Below are 19368 nucleotides of genomic sequence, written 5' to 3'. Positions count from 1 at the left end.
CCCTTTCCCTGTGACCACAGAAGAGCTGTCACCAGGCCTTGGGACCTTGCCAATTGGTCCTGTGGGGTCCCTCCTTTTCTTTTTCTTCCCCCACCCCTACTCTCTTTTCCTTGTGTGTCGTATTAGTTTACAACCATGATAGCAGTCTTGCTCTCTTGGTTTATTATTATGAACTGCTTTGGGAAACAATCATTCAGGACGAGAATGCAGCAAATGGATGAATTAAAAATAACTAAATAAGTATGGCCACAAGAGGGCACTCAAGGAACACATGAGATGTTAAAGCTGAGTCAAGGGATTTGTTCAAGAAGGATCAAAATGGGAGGCAAGGAAATGTCTACAGGAAAGTCATTGGCTGCTACTAGGACTTGGGAAAATTCCATTCATGTCCTTGTGAGGCTGGACTGGTTGATGTGTCAGTTTTCCAACCTACTCTTTTCCATCCTGATCAATACAATATCACATTGATTCTGGTAGATACCTTTGCAAATCCAGGTTGTTAGAAGAGACACCATCAATTGTTCCTACCTCTACTTTGCTTAAAATGAGATCAGATGAAAATCTATCAGGCCAAACACTTGCAGTTCTCAAACCACTAGAAGTAGTTTTAGTGAGTTCATTTTTCCTGAATGAGAGATCTGATCATTGTGGTACACATCCTGCTAACTTCCTAGTTAGACTATTACAACATGGTCTACTTGGACTGGTCCTGAAAATGTTTCAGAAACTTCAGCTAGTATAGACTTCAGCAGCTAAGCTGATGATTGGTGCTTCTAGAGAACATATAACTTCAATTCTCTATGAACTTCACTGATTACCTTCATGGTTCTAGACCAAATGAAGCTTCTGTTACCCAATGAAGTCCTTTATGGTGTGATCCCATACCAACAATTGACTGTAAGAGCTTACTATGTGGTGGGCTTTTCCACTTACAGCCCTATAGTTATGGAAACCATGAGAAATCAACCAGATCAAGGAACTTGTTCAAGCAAGTAGACTGTTCAATATGCCAATTAGGCTGCAATCCTAATTGGCTGCGCAATGTCTTGGGCATAAGCCCCCATAAGCTTAATAGCACTTACTTCAAAATATGTATACCTGGAACTGCATTGCTTTTCACTGTAGTTTGAATTTATGGATTTGTTTGTAGTTGTGGATTTTTGTTGCTCTGATTTGGCCTATTTTATAGTATTGTTCTCTGCTTTGAGAGCACTTTACTGAAAACTGGGTTGAAATATAAATATAGAAATATAAAATATATTTTAATATAGAAATAGAAATATATATTTAGAAACACTTATTTCTAAATATAGAAATAAGTGCAGAGAGGCTGTGGCAAGGTCCAGTTTCCAACATAATATGTGCATATTCTGCACATCTAATGGAACACATTATGGACATGATTGGTGCACAGACACATGTGCAGATGGTACTTCTAACAGAGTTGGATGCAGCAAAGGATGGCGTCCAACATGTACAGTTCCAACACACCTACACATAGACACATAAAACTATATACAGTTTGTGATGGTCCGTAAATGACACATGGTCCAACAACAGACTGTTCACTACCCTTCTCATTTTCTTTTTTTTAATTCAGGTGACACATATGCTCAAATATGCAATCTGTGCTTAATGAATTTACTAGCAATTTTCTATGTTACACTGAGAAAAATCTACATTCTTTGGATCATTTGTCTAATTAGAAAGGGAGGGCATGCTAGGCTGCAAGTCACATTAGCTTATTACATTTAAATGCAATATTATTATCAAATTATTGCTAGTTCCAAAATTAATCTTTTGCTGAAGGTGCATGCATGGGTTGGCTCTCCATAGAAAATAAATGAAATAAGAATTCTTTGGGAGAACATCTTGGATGCTGCGTCCCAATGGGAGGCTCAAAGACAAAAGGGATCTCTGGCTAAAGCACCAGCATCTTAAAGCTCCCAGGATCAGCAACTAAGCCTTGGGAGAGGCATTTCAACTGTTTAGAATGGTGGGGGGGGGGCAGGGGAGTGCACAAAAGTTGGGAGCCCACCAAACACGTGGTGATGGAGGCAACCGAGTGTGACCTTCTAGAGGCCGGGTTGGCACTCTAGGTGATCAGGTCTGGTCCGCTTGGGACTGCACTTCTTCAGCCCTGCACTAGGACTACACCACCAACTGTTGCTTGCATAATATCACTGTCCTTCAGTGCTTGCACTGGCATATCAATAAATGGTCAGAATGAACCTGTGGTTTATGTTCCTTGGTAGTATATTTACAAGCAAGAAGAGTCTTTCTGACGTCTAGGAAACTGTTTTCTTTCCCTTGCCCCACCATGCTAGCCAGTTGTGCAGATTGTATTGGGGCAAGAGGTGCTCCAATTAGTCCTTTTGTTTATGGTATTTAAAGCTAGGTCATTGCTGATCTCATCGTTCTTATTTGTATCAAGTTTGGCTCAGCTGGACAGACATTGTGCTGAGCAAGTTGGAGTCCAATCTAGAAAGGAAAATGTTCCAAAATATGAAAAAGGGCTCCAATTTCTCGAGCAGCATGTAGATCACTCCTCCACTCATATTATTAAATTCTAATTATAGCCTGTTAATGCCCTAGACGGTGATTGTTGGTAAATCTATATATACGGTTTCCCAGGACCAGCGTCTTTTATTTTGTAAGCTGTTGACTTTCAGTTTAGTTTTTTTTTCAGTGCATTGTGTACATGTGCATGGGTAGGTTCAGGTAAGATTCACACATTTATTTTGTTGCATATCAAATGAGTGGGAACCTTCTTTGACCAGGAATTCTTATACCAGAATATAGAGCTTATTTGTCATACACCCACACAAGTGAAGCTTTATCAGCTAGTCCGCTGTTTGTACAGGCCGTCTACTTGAAGAGCTGCCTGGTCTAAATCGAGTTTCAGAATGGAATGTCATAAGAAGTGAAAGCAGAAGCATCAACAAGTCCTGCTTGGAGTCTTCCCTTTGGGGCATCTGACTAGTCCCCGAGGGGTGCATGCAAATGACTTGTCTACATTTTATTGCAAAAGTATATGCATCTCTATCATGCATATAATAAACGCCACCAAAACATCCAACAAGTAATAAAGATGTGTGATGTTGGAATAAGTTCTACATTCCTAAAGAAGTCAGTATATACTTCTAAAGAAATAACGTCTTTAAAAAAGCAAAGCACACATCAGCATTTCCATATGACAACCAAGAGTATGGTTGAGTATGGATTGAAATTGAATTGTGGGTTGTTGTGGAATATGAACCCTACACTTAACTATGGGTTCTTGACCATGAATAACCCATGAAAAACTATGGTTTGTCATTGGGTTGTGCACTCTCAATTGTGCAAGATTCACATATAATGAGAATCCATGATTCAGTCCATTTACAATCCATGTTGTTTTATGTACCATCAAGTCATTTCTGACTCATGGTGACCCTATGAATGGCCTACTCGTGCTATCCCTGCTTAACCATTCTAAATCCAAGGCTGTGGCTTCCTTTAAGGAGTCAATTCATTTCTTGTTTGGCCTTCCTTTAATTCTAAAGCCTTCAGTTTACCCTAGCATGATTGCCTTCTCCAGTGAGTCTTGCCTTCTCATGATGCGTCCAAAGTATGACAGCCTCAGTTTTGTCATTTTTGCTTCTAGGGAATGTTCTGGTTAGATCGCAATGCACACTCGGTCCCAACTCTGGCTTGTCATTATGTGCAAACCAGGCCACTGCCAAAGAAAGCAATATTACAGGCATTTGGTAATATCCCATGTTGATTAACTTCTTCAGGTGCTGCACTGAATAACCAAAGTTCTTCTTCCATATAACAATTGCATTCTCTTTTTTTAGCATGTGTTTGCTTTTTAATTGCAATTGTTGCTCTTCTGTTGCTTTGACTGGCCACAGCGGTAAACAGAATGCTGGACTAGAGAGGCTCTTGGATCCAATCCAGCAGAGGCCCTCTTCAGTTCTTACGTAGTTAGTGCTAACTAATAAGGTACCCGAGGTGCATTTTTTTAAAAAAAATATATGATTGAATTATTACTTACAACAATATCATATTGATCAATGCATAAACATCCAGGGAAGTTCAAATCACAATAACATTATTTAAAACAAGCAGCACAGGAAGAACTGCAGCCAGACAACATAGGGAAGTATTTAATTATGTCACTCCACTAAAGCAAATTACATCAAGAGAATGCAAAGGGCCTCTAGGGCAATGCCAATAGTAGAAGTTTGCATGCTGGGATACTGCCCGCCTTTGCTTTACACCTTTGCTAGCACAATGCAATTTTCATCAGAGGAATTACATTATTGGATATTGCCCAGAATAAAAAGGTAAAAGGCCCGTGTAAAACAAGGCCCAAACAAACTTCAGACGGAGTGCCAGGTGAGCATTCTGCAACAACCAAAGCACCTTAGCCAGGATGGTCCTTCTACCAGTAATCACATCTCACTTCTAAAGGCAGGAAGAGCCTGAAAATAGGATGAATGCATAGTGTGGTCATTTCTGTTTCACCAAAGAAAGAGAGAGAGAGGAAATGCATCACCAAAATGGAGGAAAAGTTTTGCACATGTTTGTGTAAAATTTGCCTATACTAATTTATATGCATGCATGCAAATTTACAATCAATTACTATTATTTATCTAGACATACAGGAATCTCACCACAGCAGGGGAAAATGTGACCAGGTGAGTGGTGTGGCTTGCTCCATCTGCTGTCCAGGTGCTGTTCATGGAGAGCTTAAAGACCCAGCTCTTTCTTCTTATGGTTCAGTATCTTTAAACCAGACCTGGCTCAAATCAAGCCCATGCTTTCCCCCGAAGGGAACATGACATGAGGCTACCATACTTTAGACACATAGAGAAAAGGTGAGACTCATTGGAGAAGGCAGTCATTCTAGGGAAGGTCGAAGGCAGAAGAAGAAAAGGAAGGGCACACGAGGGATGAATTGACTCCATAAAGGAAGCCACAGCTTAGAACGGTTAAGCAGGAATGGCATGCACAGGACATATTGGAGGGCTTTCATTCATAGGCTCACCATAAGTCAGAGACAGCTTGATGGCACATGAGAACAACAGGAAGAAGAACATGGATTGACTGACCAACAGAAATGATCTCACTGAAGAGACACGTGTTGGATTGTCATGGAAGGTTTAGAGGCCACAACTTCACTATGTCTGGCTGTCTCCAAAGGAGCTTTCATTGTGTAGTTACTCTGCCTCATTCATAGATTTTCACAAGGGGATTCGGACATCTTAGATGCCTTTTATATTGAACACAGACAACCAGTTAAGAAGGAGGGAAGGATGGAAGAGCTCCGCAATTTCTTTTCACTGATAGTACTAGTTGCTGTCCATCTGGAAGCATTTGCAAGAAATAAAGAGAATGGCAGCAAGAAGCTCCTGATTTCATCAGATCAAATTCAGTCCAGTACTACTGAGTAACTCTTCTTTAAATGGCACTGCCCGCACAAGGCAGTTCTGAGATGCCCTTTAGAGTTTTCTCTGGATAAAAAGAGAAACCTTGTGTCAGTAAGGTTGTGAAGCGCCGAATTCCACAGACAAAATCCCACGGGTGACGGAGTGTCTGTCAGCATTATGTGGTGGCTGCAGTGTGGACTAGGGCTTGGGAGAGCCCGGTTTTAGTCACCATGCAGCCGGAATGCTCCTCGGGTGACTTGCGGCCAGGTACTGATTCTTGGGCTGATCGACTTATTGAAGATGAAGCCATCTTGGTTATCAGTGGGTACTAGTCCTGCTAACTCCAGTATGCCTATGTGCACCATAGTTGCTGGGGAACATGGGCAGAAGGCCGCTGTCACTCTTAGGCTCTTCTTGTGGGTTTCCCATGGGCAACAGGTTGGCCACTGTGTACGTGGAATGGTGGACTAAGTGGACCCTTTGACCCAGCATAGTTCTTCTCATGTTCTTACCTCGCTGAGCTCTTCTGAGGAAAGGGAGAGAGAGGCGGAGCACCACAGTCATGGGTTCCTTGCAAGGAGGAGAAGGGCAGGATATGGATGTAATAGTAAACAATCAAAAGTGCAATGAGGTGTGCATACAAATGGATGCCAGAGAAACCCATTAGTCTTTAAGCTGCACGAATTATTTGCTGTGGCGCCTAGAGTGAATCTTAGGCAAAAAGTTTAATGGGCACTTGCAATTAAGTCTTTCCCTTTTAGTGAACCCATAGTAAAATATTGTGATGATTAATAAGTCAATAAATACACAGATTAATCCAAACACCCTTCATATGTGCTGTATGGAAGAATTAGGATGCCATTTTTGCCACAAGAGGGCACCTGCTCTCTTTCAAGGTTGTGGGAAATGTACTTGCTCTGCATGGCTTCCACCCCAGCTCACATCTTGGTGTGAAGTTTTCTGGCATCCTGCAAGGAGGCAACCCAGAGTGTCTGTCATGGAGCAGGGTGGCCATTTTTGGTTGGGTAGAGATGATCAAGCTTCTAACTTTGAAATACCAAGAGAAACTGAAAGTAATCCCCATACATTTCCTGCTAAGGGAGAAACAACAGCAAGAAAGGGATTTATAATGTCTGAGAAAATGGATAAACCTAGCAAGTGTCTTAACTATTGATACCCCACTTCTAATAAAATGTTGCAGATACTGTATTTAAGGGACTATATAAGACCAGTGTTCTATATGAGCCAAAGTAATTCAGGAATGATCCTAGTAATCAAAAGACATTTAATACTGTGAATGAAAGTTGATGCAAAGGGATTAGGGAATGTGTGGTATCCAGTGGCCATCAAAAATTATTTCACCACCTCTTAGGGTGCAATCCTATGCATATTTAGGCCTACAATTTCCAGCTTGATGCAGATCACCATAAGGTTTATACCTATCTAAATGCATACAGCACTTCACCCTTAATTATTTCCCCACTAAAAAAGCGAGGGAGAGCTATCAGCAATTTGGGGAAGGCTTAGCATAATATAAATAAATAAATGAGGGAATGCCTCTTCAAGCAGCCCAATGGCGAAAAGGTTCAGTGACCATGGAAGGAAAGAAACACACACACACACACACACAGAGAGAGAGAGAGAGAGAGAGAGAGAGAGAGAGCTGGAAATTCATAAGGATAATGAAATGGAATATCTGGGAAGAGATTCTAGTGGCTGGAACATTGCACATGTTACAATATTTTCTTGTGGGAGCTGAATAATATTTTTTACAGGAACAACCCAAAGCAAAACTTAATAGTGTTGATGAATATGACCAAGACCAGGAAATCTGTGTCAAAAAGGGAAGAGATGGAGGCATGGCCTTTTGATACCCCATGGCCTTAATCTTTGAGGATTTAGATTATTGGACGCCCAGAATTCTTCCATCCTTTCTTACTCTGAAAAACACCAGTTAAAACAACCGAATGCCCCCAAGGCAGCTCTTTTGTGTGGCCCCACCAACACTGAAGAAGGTCATCGACTTGGCAATTGTATGCCTGTCCAAGAGGCGATCCAATGTTATGTTGGAGGGCCCCAAACATCTGGTGCTCTGCCAACAGACATCTGGGAAAGTAGGAGGCATGATGGGTGCCATCTTTATTGCTCTATCTTCTGCTGCCTTTCCTAAGATGTGTTTTTGTGGTGTTGCAGAGATGGAAGTAGGGAAGTTTTGGAAATGGTCAATCCCTCCCACTCTCCCTCACGCACATCCCTACCCAAGGTCAGGGCTGGGAGGGAGGTGTGGGTAGCAAATCCCTCTTTTGATTTCCTCTCATAAGGTTGTAGCAGTTTGAGAAAGTTTTCACCTGGGAAACTAGCTTTGAGCTTCTTGTGTGCAATTTGTGCATTTTTTAAAAAATATTGAAGAGAAAGAACAATTATAAGCCTGAATGCACAATCTAGCCACCATAGGTCTTACATCTGCATACAAAATAGTCTGGAATATTTAGTTGATTAAACCTTTTGAACAAATAAAAAGATGATGCCAATTAATTGGTTAGTGTTTTAGAGATGGAACTTTTTAATTTTAAAAAGTGGGTGGTAGCAGGTACAGTTCTTTAACCAGTATGTACAATGCACCGACACCTGTCAGGTGATTGAAAGCACCTGAACAATTCTTTCAAACAGATACATACATGCATACATACACATACATACATACATAAAATGTCCTCATCCATTTTGTAGTTATTTAGAGCAAAGGAAGGGAATGTCTAAGCCCATGGACATAAGTTGGTCTGTAGACTTTGTTATTCAGCCCATAGAGCCTTCCCAGTTTCCTCCAAGCCCGCCGTGCTGGAGAATTGTGATTAGAGATAACCGTGGAAGATGCCTGCAGAGAACTTGCCCACGCCGTGCCTTCCCTGTTGAAGGAGTCATGGCATCTGGGATCGGGTGGTCTTCCAGCTGCTTGTTCAATCCCAGTGGTGCCTTCTTTCCTGCTTCTCCTCCCCAACTAGAGAAGGCTCACTCACAGCAAAGTCAGTCCCTTGTTTTATTTATACTAATGCATAATAAGCGTAAATAGTCATATGTTTCTCTATAGATAAAACTACATGCATGTACCTATGAACTGTTTTATATACAAAAGACTAGAAATCTAGAACTAGAATTAATCTTTTCATTACTCATCATTATTTTTATTATCTTTGTCCAAATAACTAACTGGGTCTATCTATTGGTACCTAATGTTGTCATTTCTGTATTTATTTTCTGGATTCCTTCTTTATGCAACAGCCATGCAACAGGCAGGAATTTAGTAGGGATATAGCATGTGTGAAAAAGCTCCTCATGTTAAATTACTGTCTCTGGCATAGGGAACCTGTCAGAATTACTCTGTGGCTTTTCATGGTCGTATGCCCTGGCTATAGCATAGTGATATTTGTATCCTGTGCAAAAAGAAAGTTGTCTAACTATGTGCAATATACCTTGAAGGATGTTATAGGAAAGGGAAATTTGAGGAAGGGATTATGATTATGTTATTTTACATTTATATATCTCCTTTTTTTCCTCTTGTGAGGAATCCAAGGTGGCTTACTTAACTCCATGTCATCTTCACAACAATCCTGTAAGGTAGGTTGGGCTGAGAGCCTGTGACTAGCCCAAAGTCTCCCAGTGGGCTTCACAGCTGAGTGGAGACTAGAATCCAGATCAAGTCTAACTATTGCACCACACTGCCTACAAGAGCAAGCCAGAGTGAAAAGCTGCAAATGAGCCAATATCCAGCCTTCCTCAATCCAGCACCCTCCTGATATGTTGGGCTATAACACCCAGCTGACAATTAATGGTCATGAGCTCATAGTACCAGGATCTGGGCTCAGTATAGCCTTGTGCTTTGCCTGATAGAGTAGAGAACATGCTTTGCAGGAAAAGAACCCATCTCCAGCTCCCAGCATTTCCAGACAAGGCTGGGAGAGACCCTGGAAAACGTCTTTTTGTTATGTAGACAAATACTGAGCTAGCTGGAGCATGGATCTTCTTCCTGTGCTTTGCCAGCATCAGCCACCATTGAACACCCAAGTGCTGCGCTTCATCTGGATCCAGTCTCCTCCATGTATCTCTGTACTGGTCATTATCCACTGGTCCATACATGTAGCTAAGCATGTTTATTGCACATCAGTACAGAGAACTATTTATTTTTCTGTTTATCCATATCTCACTGCAGTTCCAAAACTTAGTCCAGGCACTTCTACAGAGCCATTGAAATTAGCAGGATGAGTTTCTTATGCCTCATTTAAGTTCAGAGCTGCTCTCCTGTGTGACCACCCAGACAAAGGCAGATGAGGAAAGCAGCAGGACAGCAGAAGCAAATAGCATTGCATTCATGTAGCCGTGATGCTGCTATGATTTAAGTGAGATTAAAATGCAACATTGCACATGCCCAGAGTTGAGTGTGTTTCATTGTCGGGATTCTAAGAAATCAGGAATCCAGAAAAACTTGCAATGCATGAGATGGTGGTGTGGAGTGCAGAGAAACATGTTTAGCTGCCTGTTTCACAACTGAATGAATGCCTTTTGTCATCTAAAGAGGAACTCCACAAGGTCCATAAGTCCAGGTTCTAAAATGAACAGTGCTGACCCTCTGACCCAGGGCTGCAAGTGCCCTAGATTATTTTTGGAGAGAGGGAGAACCTAACTTCTCCTCCTAACCCAAACTTAGAAAGCCCAGAGAACTTTGGCCATTAGACAGTATAGCAATGAAATAAATACAAACTCAAAGAATGTACAGCCTGGTTCAGTTATTCGGAATGGGTGGAACCATTGCCTACAGTGCGTACATGAAATTATACTTTTCATTTTGCCTACAGGACCCTTCTTTCATGTTCCTGTATCAGCCTTTGCCAAACCTGGCGATAATATTAGTGCTACTTATTAGTAGTAATGCTACAAGTTACCACATGCACCTTGTAACTAGCACTTGTAACTAGTACCACTGGTTATTACTACAAGTTGCTACTTGTACCAGTAGTGCAAGTGACAGCATTTGCTCTTCTGTCCTACCTGGCATTTATTAGGGATATTTGGAATGTCTTTGGAAGTGTATAGAAAATACTGATGGCAAAGATGACCACAGTGCTCTAGATCTGAAGCATTTTCTGAGGGCTCTCTTTGTTGCTGGTCTAGAAAGCTAGAGAACAGTTTTTAAAGCTAAAATTGGTGGACATTAAGGGAAGGGGCTAGAGAATTTCAGGAAGCCTCTACCCTACATATGCTCCTATAATTTGAGTCAGGGAAAAAGGATTGCTTAGTGCTGATTCCCAGATGCATCTGCCTTCTTGACTTGAGTTCTCTGGGCACTTAATTTGCTCAGTAGTTTCAGAGCTTCCTAAATGGGACTGTATCTACTTTCAGTTTTGTTGCATAACTGAGTTCAGAGCTCTACATTTTTTCCTCTCCTCCTTTCCACAACATACCCTCTAGGTTAGGGGTCTCAAACTTGCGGCCCGCGGGCCAATTGCTGGGACGGGCACGGCATGGGGAGGGGCCCTGCTGCCTTCAAAGCGCCAGTGGCACCCGGGCCGGCTGCGGGATGAGCGGCCCACCACCACCGCGGTGGTGGAATACTTGATGCGGCCCAGCCTCACCCAGACTCTACTTCCAGCGGCCCCGTGCTCTAGGTGGAGCTCTGCCATAGTAGAATGACTTTGTTTATAACAAAATAACGGCTTTACTTTCAGAAATAATACCATATTTTCCCTGCTTTAAAAAAAGACAACAACAAAAATAAGAAAGAGCCTTTAAAATCAGAAGCAAAATTGGACAGTCTCCTTATCATCTATGGAACTTGTAAACAACTTTGAGTAAGGAGACATCAATATGCAGTAAAATCCACATGTTGAAAAGCAGTAAATTCCACATGTTGAAAAGCTCTTACAAGTAAGTGTGAACTTGGCTGAGGCAATCTATCATGAAGTGTGTGTGTGTGTGTGTGTTAGGGTGGGGTGGCTCAATTGTAATGTGCATTATTTCACTTTTTTGAAAATGGGACACACCAGCTCTGCTGCATTAGTCGGCTCCCAATAACTTGCAATTAAACATGGGACTACATTCACATTTCAGGTTGAATCAATTTATTTCTTTAATCACAACCTTCAAGCAACTTTGACCAGGGTGGCTTACACATTGATATATACCTGTAGGGGTGACATCGATGCAATTGAAACATGATGGGAAGAGAGCTTTGCAAATACCCCAGGCTATCAGAAAGATGAACAAAAGGGTCCAAGATAAAATCAAGCCAAAACTTTCCCTGAAAGCAAAAATGACAAAACTGAAGCTGTAATACTTCGGGCACATCATGTGAAGGCAGAACTCACTGCAAAATGCATTCTCACGCTAGGGAAGGTTGAAGACCGAAGAAGCACAAGGACATGGATTGACTCCATGAAGGATGCCACAGCCTTGAGTTTATGAGAGCTGAGCAGATGTGTCATGGACATGACATTTTGGAAGACATCTATTCATAAGGCTGCCATAAGTCAGCTATAACCTAAAGCACATGACAGTAACAATTACTGCAATACAATGTCGTCGTCCTCCTCCTCATCACCATCATCTAAAAACTCTGGGATAATAAACCTCTCCAGCCAGAGGTACTACACCTCCCTGTTTTCCTGATCATGGGATAGGCTACCTAGTGCTGATGGGAACTGAAGTTCAAAATATCTGAAGGCACCAGGTTGGGGAAGGCTGCTCTTATAGTCCTTTCATATTGGCACACAAGAACATCACCTGTTGATGCTGCCAACCTGTGTGATGAACTGGCTTGCAAGGGTCTTAAATGGAATTTGGCACATTCACATTCACATATGCAAGCACCCACTCACACATCAAGTCGAACTTCACTGATTCATTTCTGGCTTAGTATTTCCAGAACTGTTCATCCACACAACTGTTTGTAAAAAAGGGGGTTCTGTCTCAAGCTTGATTAGAAGGTACTTATTCTCTTATAGAAGCCCTTTTTTCTCATCCTAAAGGAGAGGGTACCTGGAGATTACCATATTTTTCACTCTATAAGATGCACTTTTCCCCCCCACAAAAGTAAGGGGAAATGTCTGTGCGTCTTATAGAGCGAATGTGTGTGTGCCCGACACCTGGGACGCTGCCGGCCGCCTGCACCACGTGGCACCACCTGGCTGGCACGCACTCGGGGCACCCTGCTCCGCCCCCCGCCTCCGGCGCAGGTGAGAGCTGTGCCGCTCAGGGGGAGGCTTGCGGAGGAGGAGGAGCCACGGCCTTTAACCCGCCGGCCGCACGGAGAGCACGGAGAGACGGACTGCTCACCCCCACCGCCCGGGAAGACCTGCCGCTGCCGCCGCCACGCCGCCTGGAAGACCATCGCCGGCTCTCTGCCAGCCGCCTGCACCACATGGCACCACATGGCTGGCACATGCTCAGCACGCCCTGCTCCGCCCCCCTCCTCCGGCACAGGTGAGAGCTGTTAATCAAATCACAGGTCGGTGTGTGTTTTCAAATGGCAACCCGTCTTTTAATGAAGCCCATGGGGAAGTGATGGGGAATGTGCCTGTGATTATCAGGAAGCTTTCCATGGATCAGTTATCTGTTAGTTGATCAGACACATTTTTTTTTAGGATCAGTGGGTATTTGAACAGCATTACCTTCATGTATGAAGTTTATTCTTCAAAGGCTACTTAGTCCGCTGTGTGTTTGATTTACCATATAATATCTCATTTTTTGTCAGAAGTTTTTTTCTATTATTTACTAGTAGGGCAGCGTGGACATTACTGGCTTTTTTAGATTTGTTATTGAATTGTCTGCAGCAGCTCTTGTATAACTGGTGTAGATTGTGGATTCCTTCAATAATTCCACTACTGACTAAGAAAGTGATGTTGGTGATCGTGAGCAACAGAGCTTCATAAATTCTGACTCTAGTGATGATGAGTTCTATGGGTTCAATGAAAACTAGAAGAGTATTCAAACTTTAAAGTCTCTTTTGTTATGACAGTGATGATGGTTCTTAATGAAACTGTTGACTGCTGTTCACTTTACAAGGGTGAAATACGGTATTACTGTATTCTGTTATAGTTTATTAAATAGTTTAGTAAACCATTTGATTCAGAATATTTTTTTCTTGTTTTCCTCCTCTAAAAACTAGGTGCATCTTATGGTCAGGTGCATCTTATAGAGCGAAAAATACGGTAATACTCTGCACATGTGCCTTGGTACTATCATTTTTCCTGCTAACTCACATATTAAAGGTCTTTCCCCCAGACATCAGGCAAGGATCCATTTGCACCCAATTCAGCTCAGCGGTCCAAAACTCCTTGCTTGCTTTACTGGAGAAGCTACATTGACTGAATCTGGATACATCTATTGTTAATCTGGCTTCAAGCACAGAACTGCCTTGGGCACCGCATTTCACTGAATAGAACTGTGGTTGTGGATCCTATTTAAGTCTGGGAAGAAGTAAGTCCCAAAGAGGGCATGTGAAATGAGGGACCAGAAAACTGACCGGTGCAAGAATTCACACACTCTGTGAATTTTAAGCATCCAGGCAAATTTGCTTAGAGTTGATTCTGCACTCTGTAAAATAACACTTTAACCTACTCTTGGTATAGGAATGAAAGAGAGCATTCTGCAAGGGGTGGAATGGGAACTTGAATGGTGCAATCCTATACATTCTACTTAGAAGTAAGACCCACTATGTTCAATGGAGCTTGCTCCCAGGTAAATGAGTAGACAATTGCAGGGTTTTTTTCCCCTTCAAGAAATGTGAATAGGAAAGAGCACAGGTTAGCCAGGATTCAAGGGGTTGTAACCTGTATTAGTCTAACCTGAATCCCATTAGTTCTGGGTCTACTCTAAGCAGAAATAGCATCAGATGCTAACCATCTAATATTGTGGATCGAGTATTTTGTGTGACTACTTCTCAGCCCCCATTTTTCCACTCATGATATTTCATAAACATACACACAGTAGACAGGTTTGTTTGCCATCCATGACAGCAAGGTAGGACTCCTCTAATGAGAGGGAGGATATTTCTGACTACCAGCTACATTAAATTGCAGCTTCCGGTATAAGCTGATGGGACCTGAGTGAGACCCCATCTGAGATTGTTTAGCTTAGAAAAGAGGTAAGGGGAGGCAAGAGAGAGGTGTGCAAAATTACGCGGAAGATGGAGAAAGTCAATTGGAGGGACATTTCTCTCCCCTTTCCTAATATTGGAACCTGGGGCAATCCCATGCAGCTGAAGATTCAGGGTAGATAAAAGGAAGTGTTTCTTCGCACGGCACGCGATAGAATTTCCTACTATAATATGTCGCTTTAAAACGAGACTAGGCAGATTCAGTGGACAAGGTGTCATCAGGGGCTGCTACTCCTGGTGTCCCTCTGCCTGCCTTTGTTGCTGGGGACTTGGCCTGAAGGGAGCTCTTGCTCTCCTGTCCTGCTTGTGGATTTTGCACGGGAAGCTGGTGGGCACCTGTGCAAACCGAATGCTGGACTAGGCAGCCCTTCACTCCCGTCCAGCGTGACTCTCTTACATTCCTATATTCTCATGAGAGCAAGAGGGGCGTCCCTTTCTGGTCCTGCGCGGGAGTCCTCGGCGCCTGGCTCGCCAACAGCTCTCAGCAACAGGAGCCCGCCTCGCCCGACCCGTAGCGCGATCTGATCCTTGCCATTCCGTCTATGCCTGGCCCGAGAAAAAGTCTGAAAGGGGCAGAAGGAACAGCCTAACCTGACTTGACTTTTGAAAACTTTCCTTTTCCACACTTCCTCCTTTTCCCGATTTATGACACCGTTACAAAAACACTTGATTGGCGACCTGTCCTTGGTTCTCCATCGCGGACGATGACCATGATCCCGCAGCCGCAAGGGTGGCGGTGCGCGGGGGAAGCGCGGTGCGCACGGTCCTCGCCAGCATCGCCGCAGGACGCTCCCGCGGCGGGCGGGCGGGCGGTCTCATCGCGCCCCCGTTAACGTGACGGCGCATTCACACCACCGCAGCCGCTCGCGCCTCACGGGCCGCTCCCTCTTCCGCCTACGAAGCTGCGTGTCTAACGCTTCTCTCCGCATAACTGAGAGTGCCCTGTGCACGTCTGAAAGCACTTCCGTTTCTCCTTCTGCTGCGCTCCCGCTGAGATGAGGATGGAGAAGGCGTTCAGAACCATCCTGCGAAGATAACCACGCGTGTTATATTACTCATTTATTACTGCAACGTCTAAGCGATAGACATCGACCTTTTAACAGAAATGTGAAGAATTAGCACATTTAACAACTTTTTAAATCCACACAGTACCTCTCAGAAGCGTTGTTTTAGGACTACATGACTGTCCTTCTGAATACACAACACACACTCTCTGAATTATATATGAGAGTCCCATTGAGAAAATCTGAATGAGGAATTTCATTCTTTTTTCTGCCACCTTCTTTCAACAGTTTATCATATTGAGGGATCCTAAAAAGTATTCCATGAGCAATAATCGCTCTTAAAAGTAACTTCACGGACTAGAACACTTCACTCTATATTGACGTCTGCTGCAGGCTATAGGGAGTGGTTTCACGAACTTTCATTCGTCAATTTAATGACAGGCACGGCAGCATACAAACAAAGGGTCCCATGTAAATATAAATATAGATGAGAAGATACATTTATACAGATGAGGCTGCGTAGGAAAAGGAAGACGCGGCTGCAAAGGCGCAAAAGCAGAGGAGCGAAGCGCAATCCGGAAAGTGCGTATTCTTAAGGAAGCCCCACTACGTTCGACGGGGCTGACTTCTGAGTAAGCATGGTTCGTACTGCTCTGCGAAAGCGAAAAGAAACGCTGCAGATCCAGTGTACGGTATGTGAAAAGTCAGGCGCTAGAAATACAGAACATTAAGGATGTAACGCTGATGAAAGGAAAGCCTGAAAACTTCAGAAGAGGGCTGGATCACGACCAAAACATCAGTTACACGTGGGATGGGATGGGATGGGATGGGATGGGATGGGATGGGATGGGATGGGATGGGATGGGATAGGAAGACAGGCACGGCGAAGCTACTTATGAGAAAGCCGGCCTGCCTGCCTGCCTGCCTGCTTTTATCTGGGGATGCCTGGCAGCGTGGGCGAAGCTGCGGCGTGGCGGCGTCGGTGCTAGGTGGCGTCGGCGCTCGGCACCGGCCGGCTCCTGCGACTGGCCCACGACCGATGCCCGCGCCGTCGGTGCCCTCCAGTTCGTCTCCTTCGCCGAGGTCCGGTCCGCCGGCCCAGCGGGTTCAAGAGGGGGCGCGGGGAGGCGAGGCCCCCTCCCGCTCCCCCGCGGCCCAGGGAGGATGGCGCCGGCAAGGCGGGGCTCGGAAGCGAGCCGTCGCGCTGGATCGCCCGCCAGGGTCCGTGCCTGAGTCCGACGGGACGCGCTGCAGGCAGCCCAGCCGTCGGCGGCCCCTTGGGCAAATCGGGCTCTCTCTGGCACTTTCGACGGTCTAGCAGAATGGCCGGTTAGACACGCAGCCAGACGAGGCTTTTGTCCTCGGGGCAACGTCTCTGCGTCGTTAGCACTAGAGGGCCTCTCAGTCCTGAATCCGGACTCCGGACTATCCGGGCACCGCCGAGCGGCTCTAGTCCCACGCCTGCCTCCTAGACTGGAGGAATTTGGGACTGCCTGCTTTCGGGGCCCGCGACCCACGTTCAGTTCGGGGCGCGGCGGGAGGGCGAAATTTGATTTATTATGAAAGTGGGAATTCATTTCAAAGTCTTCTCGTTTCCTCTCCACGATGTTAAGCAATTTCTTAGGACTCTACCAGGAAAGGGAAAGGAAGAAAAAGAAAAGAGAGTGGGGGTGGGGAGAAGGTGGTCCGGGGGAGCTACTTCTGAAAACAAACATTGTCTTTTGCAGCATCTCTAGTACTTTGTTAAAGAAACTTGTTAATAGGCCTGTAAACATAAATGCCCTTTAAACTACCTAGAAGTGTACGAATTGAGGAGAATACGCCTCGAAACCATTTTATAGCAGCTTTAATGTTTCAGTGTTGGTTTGATTACTCCTTGTTTCTTAATGTATTTTTATTGGAATTGCTGCAGGCTGCCTTGCCGACCTTGGTGCGAAAATGTTCTCCAAATGTTATTAATAAATTAAGAGAAATATAATATCAACTGAGATCTACAGTGGGTTAAAAACACTTAGATGTATCAACTGATAATTTTGATTGTGGAGGTTTACAGAACCAGGTTAGCTTACAATCATCTACATATCTACTCAGATGTAAATCCCCTTGAGTTCAGTGAGACTTCCTCATAGATAATTCCTACCAATCTATGAGGCCCTAAATCAGCTTCCTTGCCGACTGGCCAGCAACTACAAACCGTCAATGCCATGATCTTTTCAGGGGTGGCCCCAGTCTTTGGAATGCCTTCTTTTACTGGAAAAATCTAAGTAGATTTTTTAAAAAAATCACTGCTCTCTGCTTTTCATTGTGCATTATGTTTTAACTGCTGATTTACTGGTTTTGTTTTTATGTTTGCTTGATATGCTTCATTTATTCATTCCTGTATGCTGCCCTGGCAGGGTTTTATCCTAAAAGACAAGCCATAAACATAGTTAATTGATTTAGGAATCCACTGTTTTACACCCCAAACATACCCATGTTTATTTATAAACATTTCCACTAATTCCAATAGGATTTTCTTCTAAGTGGCTTTAATGCTTCCAGCCCATTTCTATGTACATGATTTGAACGAGGTTTCAAATTTTCCAGTTAATGGAAAACTGAATATGCACATTGATAAGAGAGAATGTGGGAATGTGTTGTCAGCTGTAGAAGCCCCTGCTGATAGGTATTAAATACAGGGGGATTTACTTATGAGCCATTCCTCTTCTCCCCCAAGCAAGGAATGGCTCAGAAGTAGCCATTCTACTTCCAGCAAGTGCAGCAGCACCAGAGACTGCAGGGCTAGATGCGTCATATGGCTGCTCTTAAACTAGGTGAGGAGGTACAGAAAGCTGCCCCTTGAAGGTGGCTCTTCTCATTTCAAATACCCTTTTCATTATTCCTAGGCCTGCACAGTGCATTCATTTGATCAATTGTTTGTCCACTTCAGTACCTGGGTTCTGACTTCTTGAAATCCTAACATCCACAAAGTTGGCAATATTACATTTCTAGCAGCCTCATTATCATACAATAATACATACATTATCTTAAAATATCAAAATGCATAACTGCATACTTGTTACTATGACCAACCAAAGTTCCTAACGAAGGTATTGCCCAACTGTTAATTTTGGTTTTTTCCCCCTCATGGACCAGCACAGCTATCTTTGCTTTTCTTTTAATATCCAAGCTTTCAATCCTCATGTTTCTTTCCAAATCTAAATATTGGTATTAATTTCAGAGTGAATAAGACAGGTTGCAAACCTGTAAGGAGGTTATTTTCAAAGGAGTTTATTTACATTTATAAAGTAGTAAGACTCAGTTATACATTCACTTACTTAGAAGTAAATCCATTGAACTCAGGACAACTTACTTTTGAGTAAGCATGTTTAGGATCATAATAAGAACACAATAAGTTGGATGCAACCCTGTACATGCTTCCCTTTCCTCTGCAGCCCCAGTTTCTTCCCTGTCATATAATTTCCTGCACTAGCTCAGCTACTTTTCCCTCTCCACAGGCCTCTGTATTCATGTCCAGGGCTAGTCCCAAGAACAAGCAAAAAGAAAAGTAGCAGTCTGTCCTCAGATTCAAAAGGCCTTTTCCCCATGTGCTCAGTTAGCCTTCCAAGGGACAACTGTAGGACTACTGAATTCAGAGGAAAGAAGCAATCTTGAATTAGTGTAGATGTTGAAAGTTGGGACAACTCTAAAGACCCTGGGCACAGCTCAGAAGATCAGGTACCCAAGGCCAGGTTGGACCTTCTAAACCTTCTGTTATCACTGCTAAACAGGTTTGCTTGGAAAGCAAACTGGGAATCTC

General features: G+C 43.6%; 1 protein-coding gene across 1 annotated transcript in view; it reads right to left on the bottom strand.

Annotated features, from left to right (window-relative positions):
• The window catches only part of KCNK18 (potassium two pore domain channel subfamily K member 18), a 34041-nt gene extending 18657 nt beyond the window's left edge, over positions 1–15384 (bottom strand). The window contains exon 1 of the mRNA XM_044431537.1: positions 15224–15384. Within this exon, the coding sequence (XP_044287472.1) occupies positions 15224–15384 (161 nt within the window). The remainder of the gene's footprint in view (positions 1–15223) is intronic.
• Between the last annotated feature and the right edge of the window lie 3984 nt (positions 15385–19368).

This window comes from Varanus komodoensis, unplaced genomic scaffold (assembly GCF_004798865.1).
Source record: "Varanus komodoensis strain SLA01 unplaced genomic scaffold, ASM479886v1 scaffold1, whole genome shotgun sequence".
NCBI classification, from domain to species: domain Eukaryota; kingdom Metazoa; phylum Chordata; class Lepidosauria; order Squamata; family Varanidae; genus Varanus; species Varanus komodoensis.
Note: the sequence above shows the minus strand (reverse complement) of the source record. Positions and strands in the feature narration are given on the sequence as shown.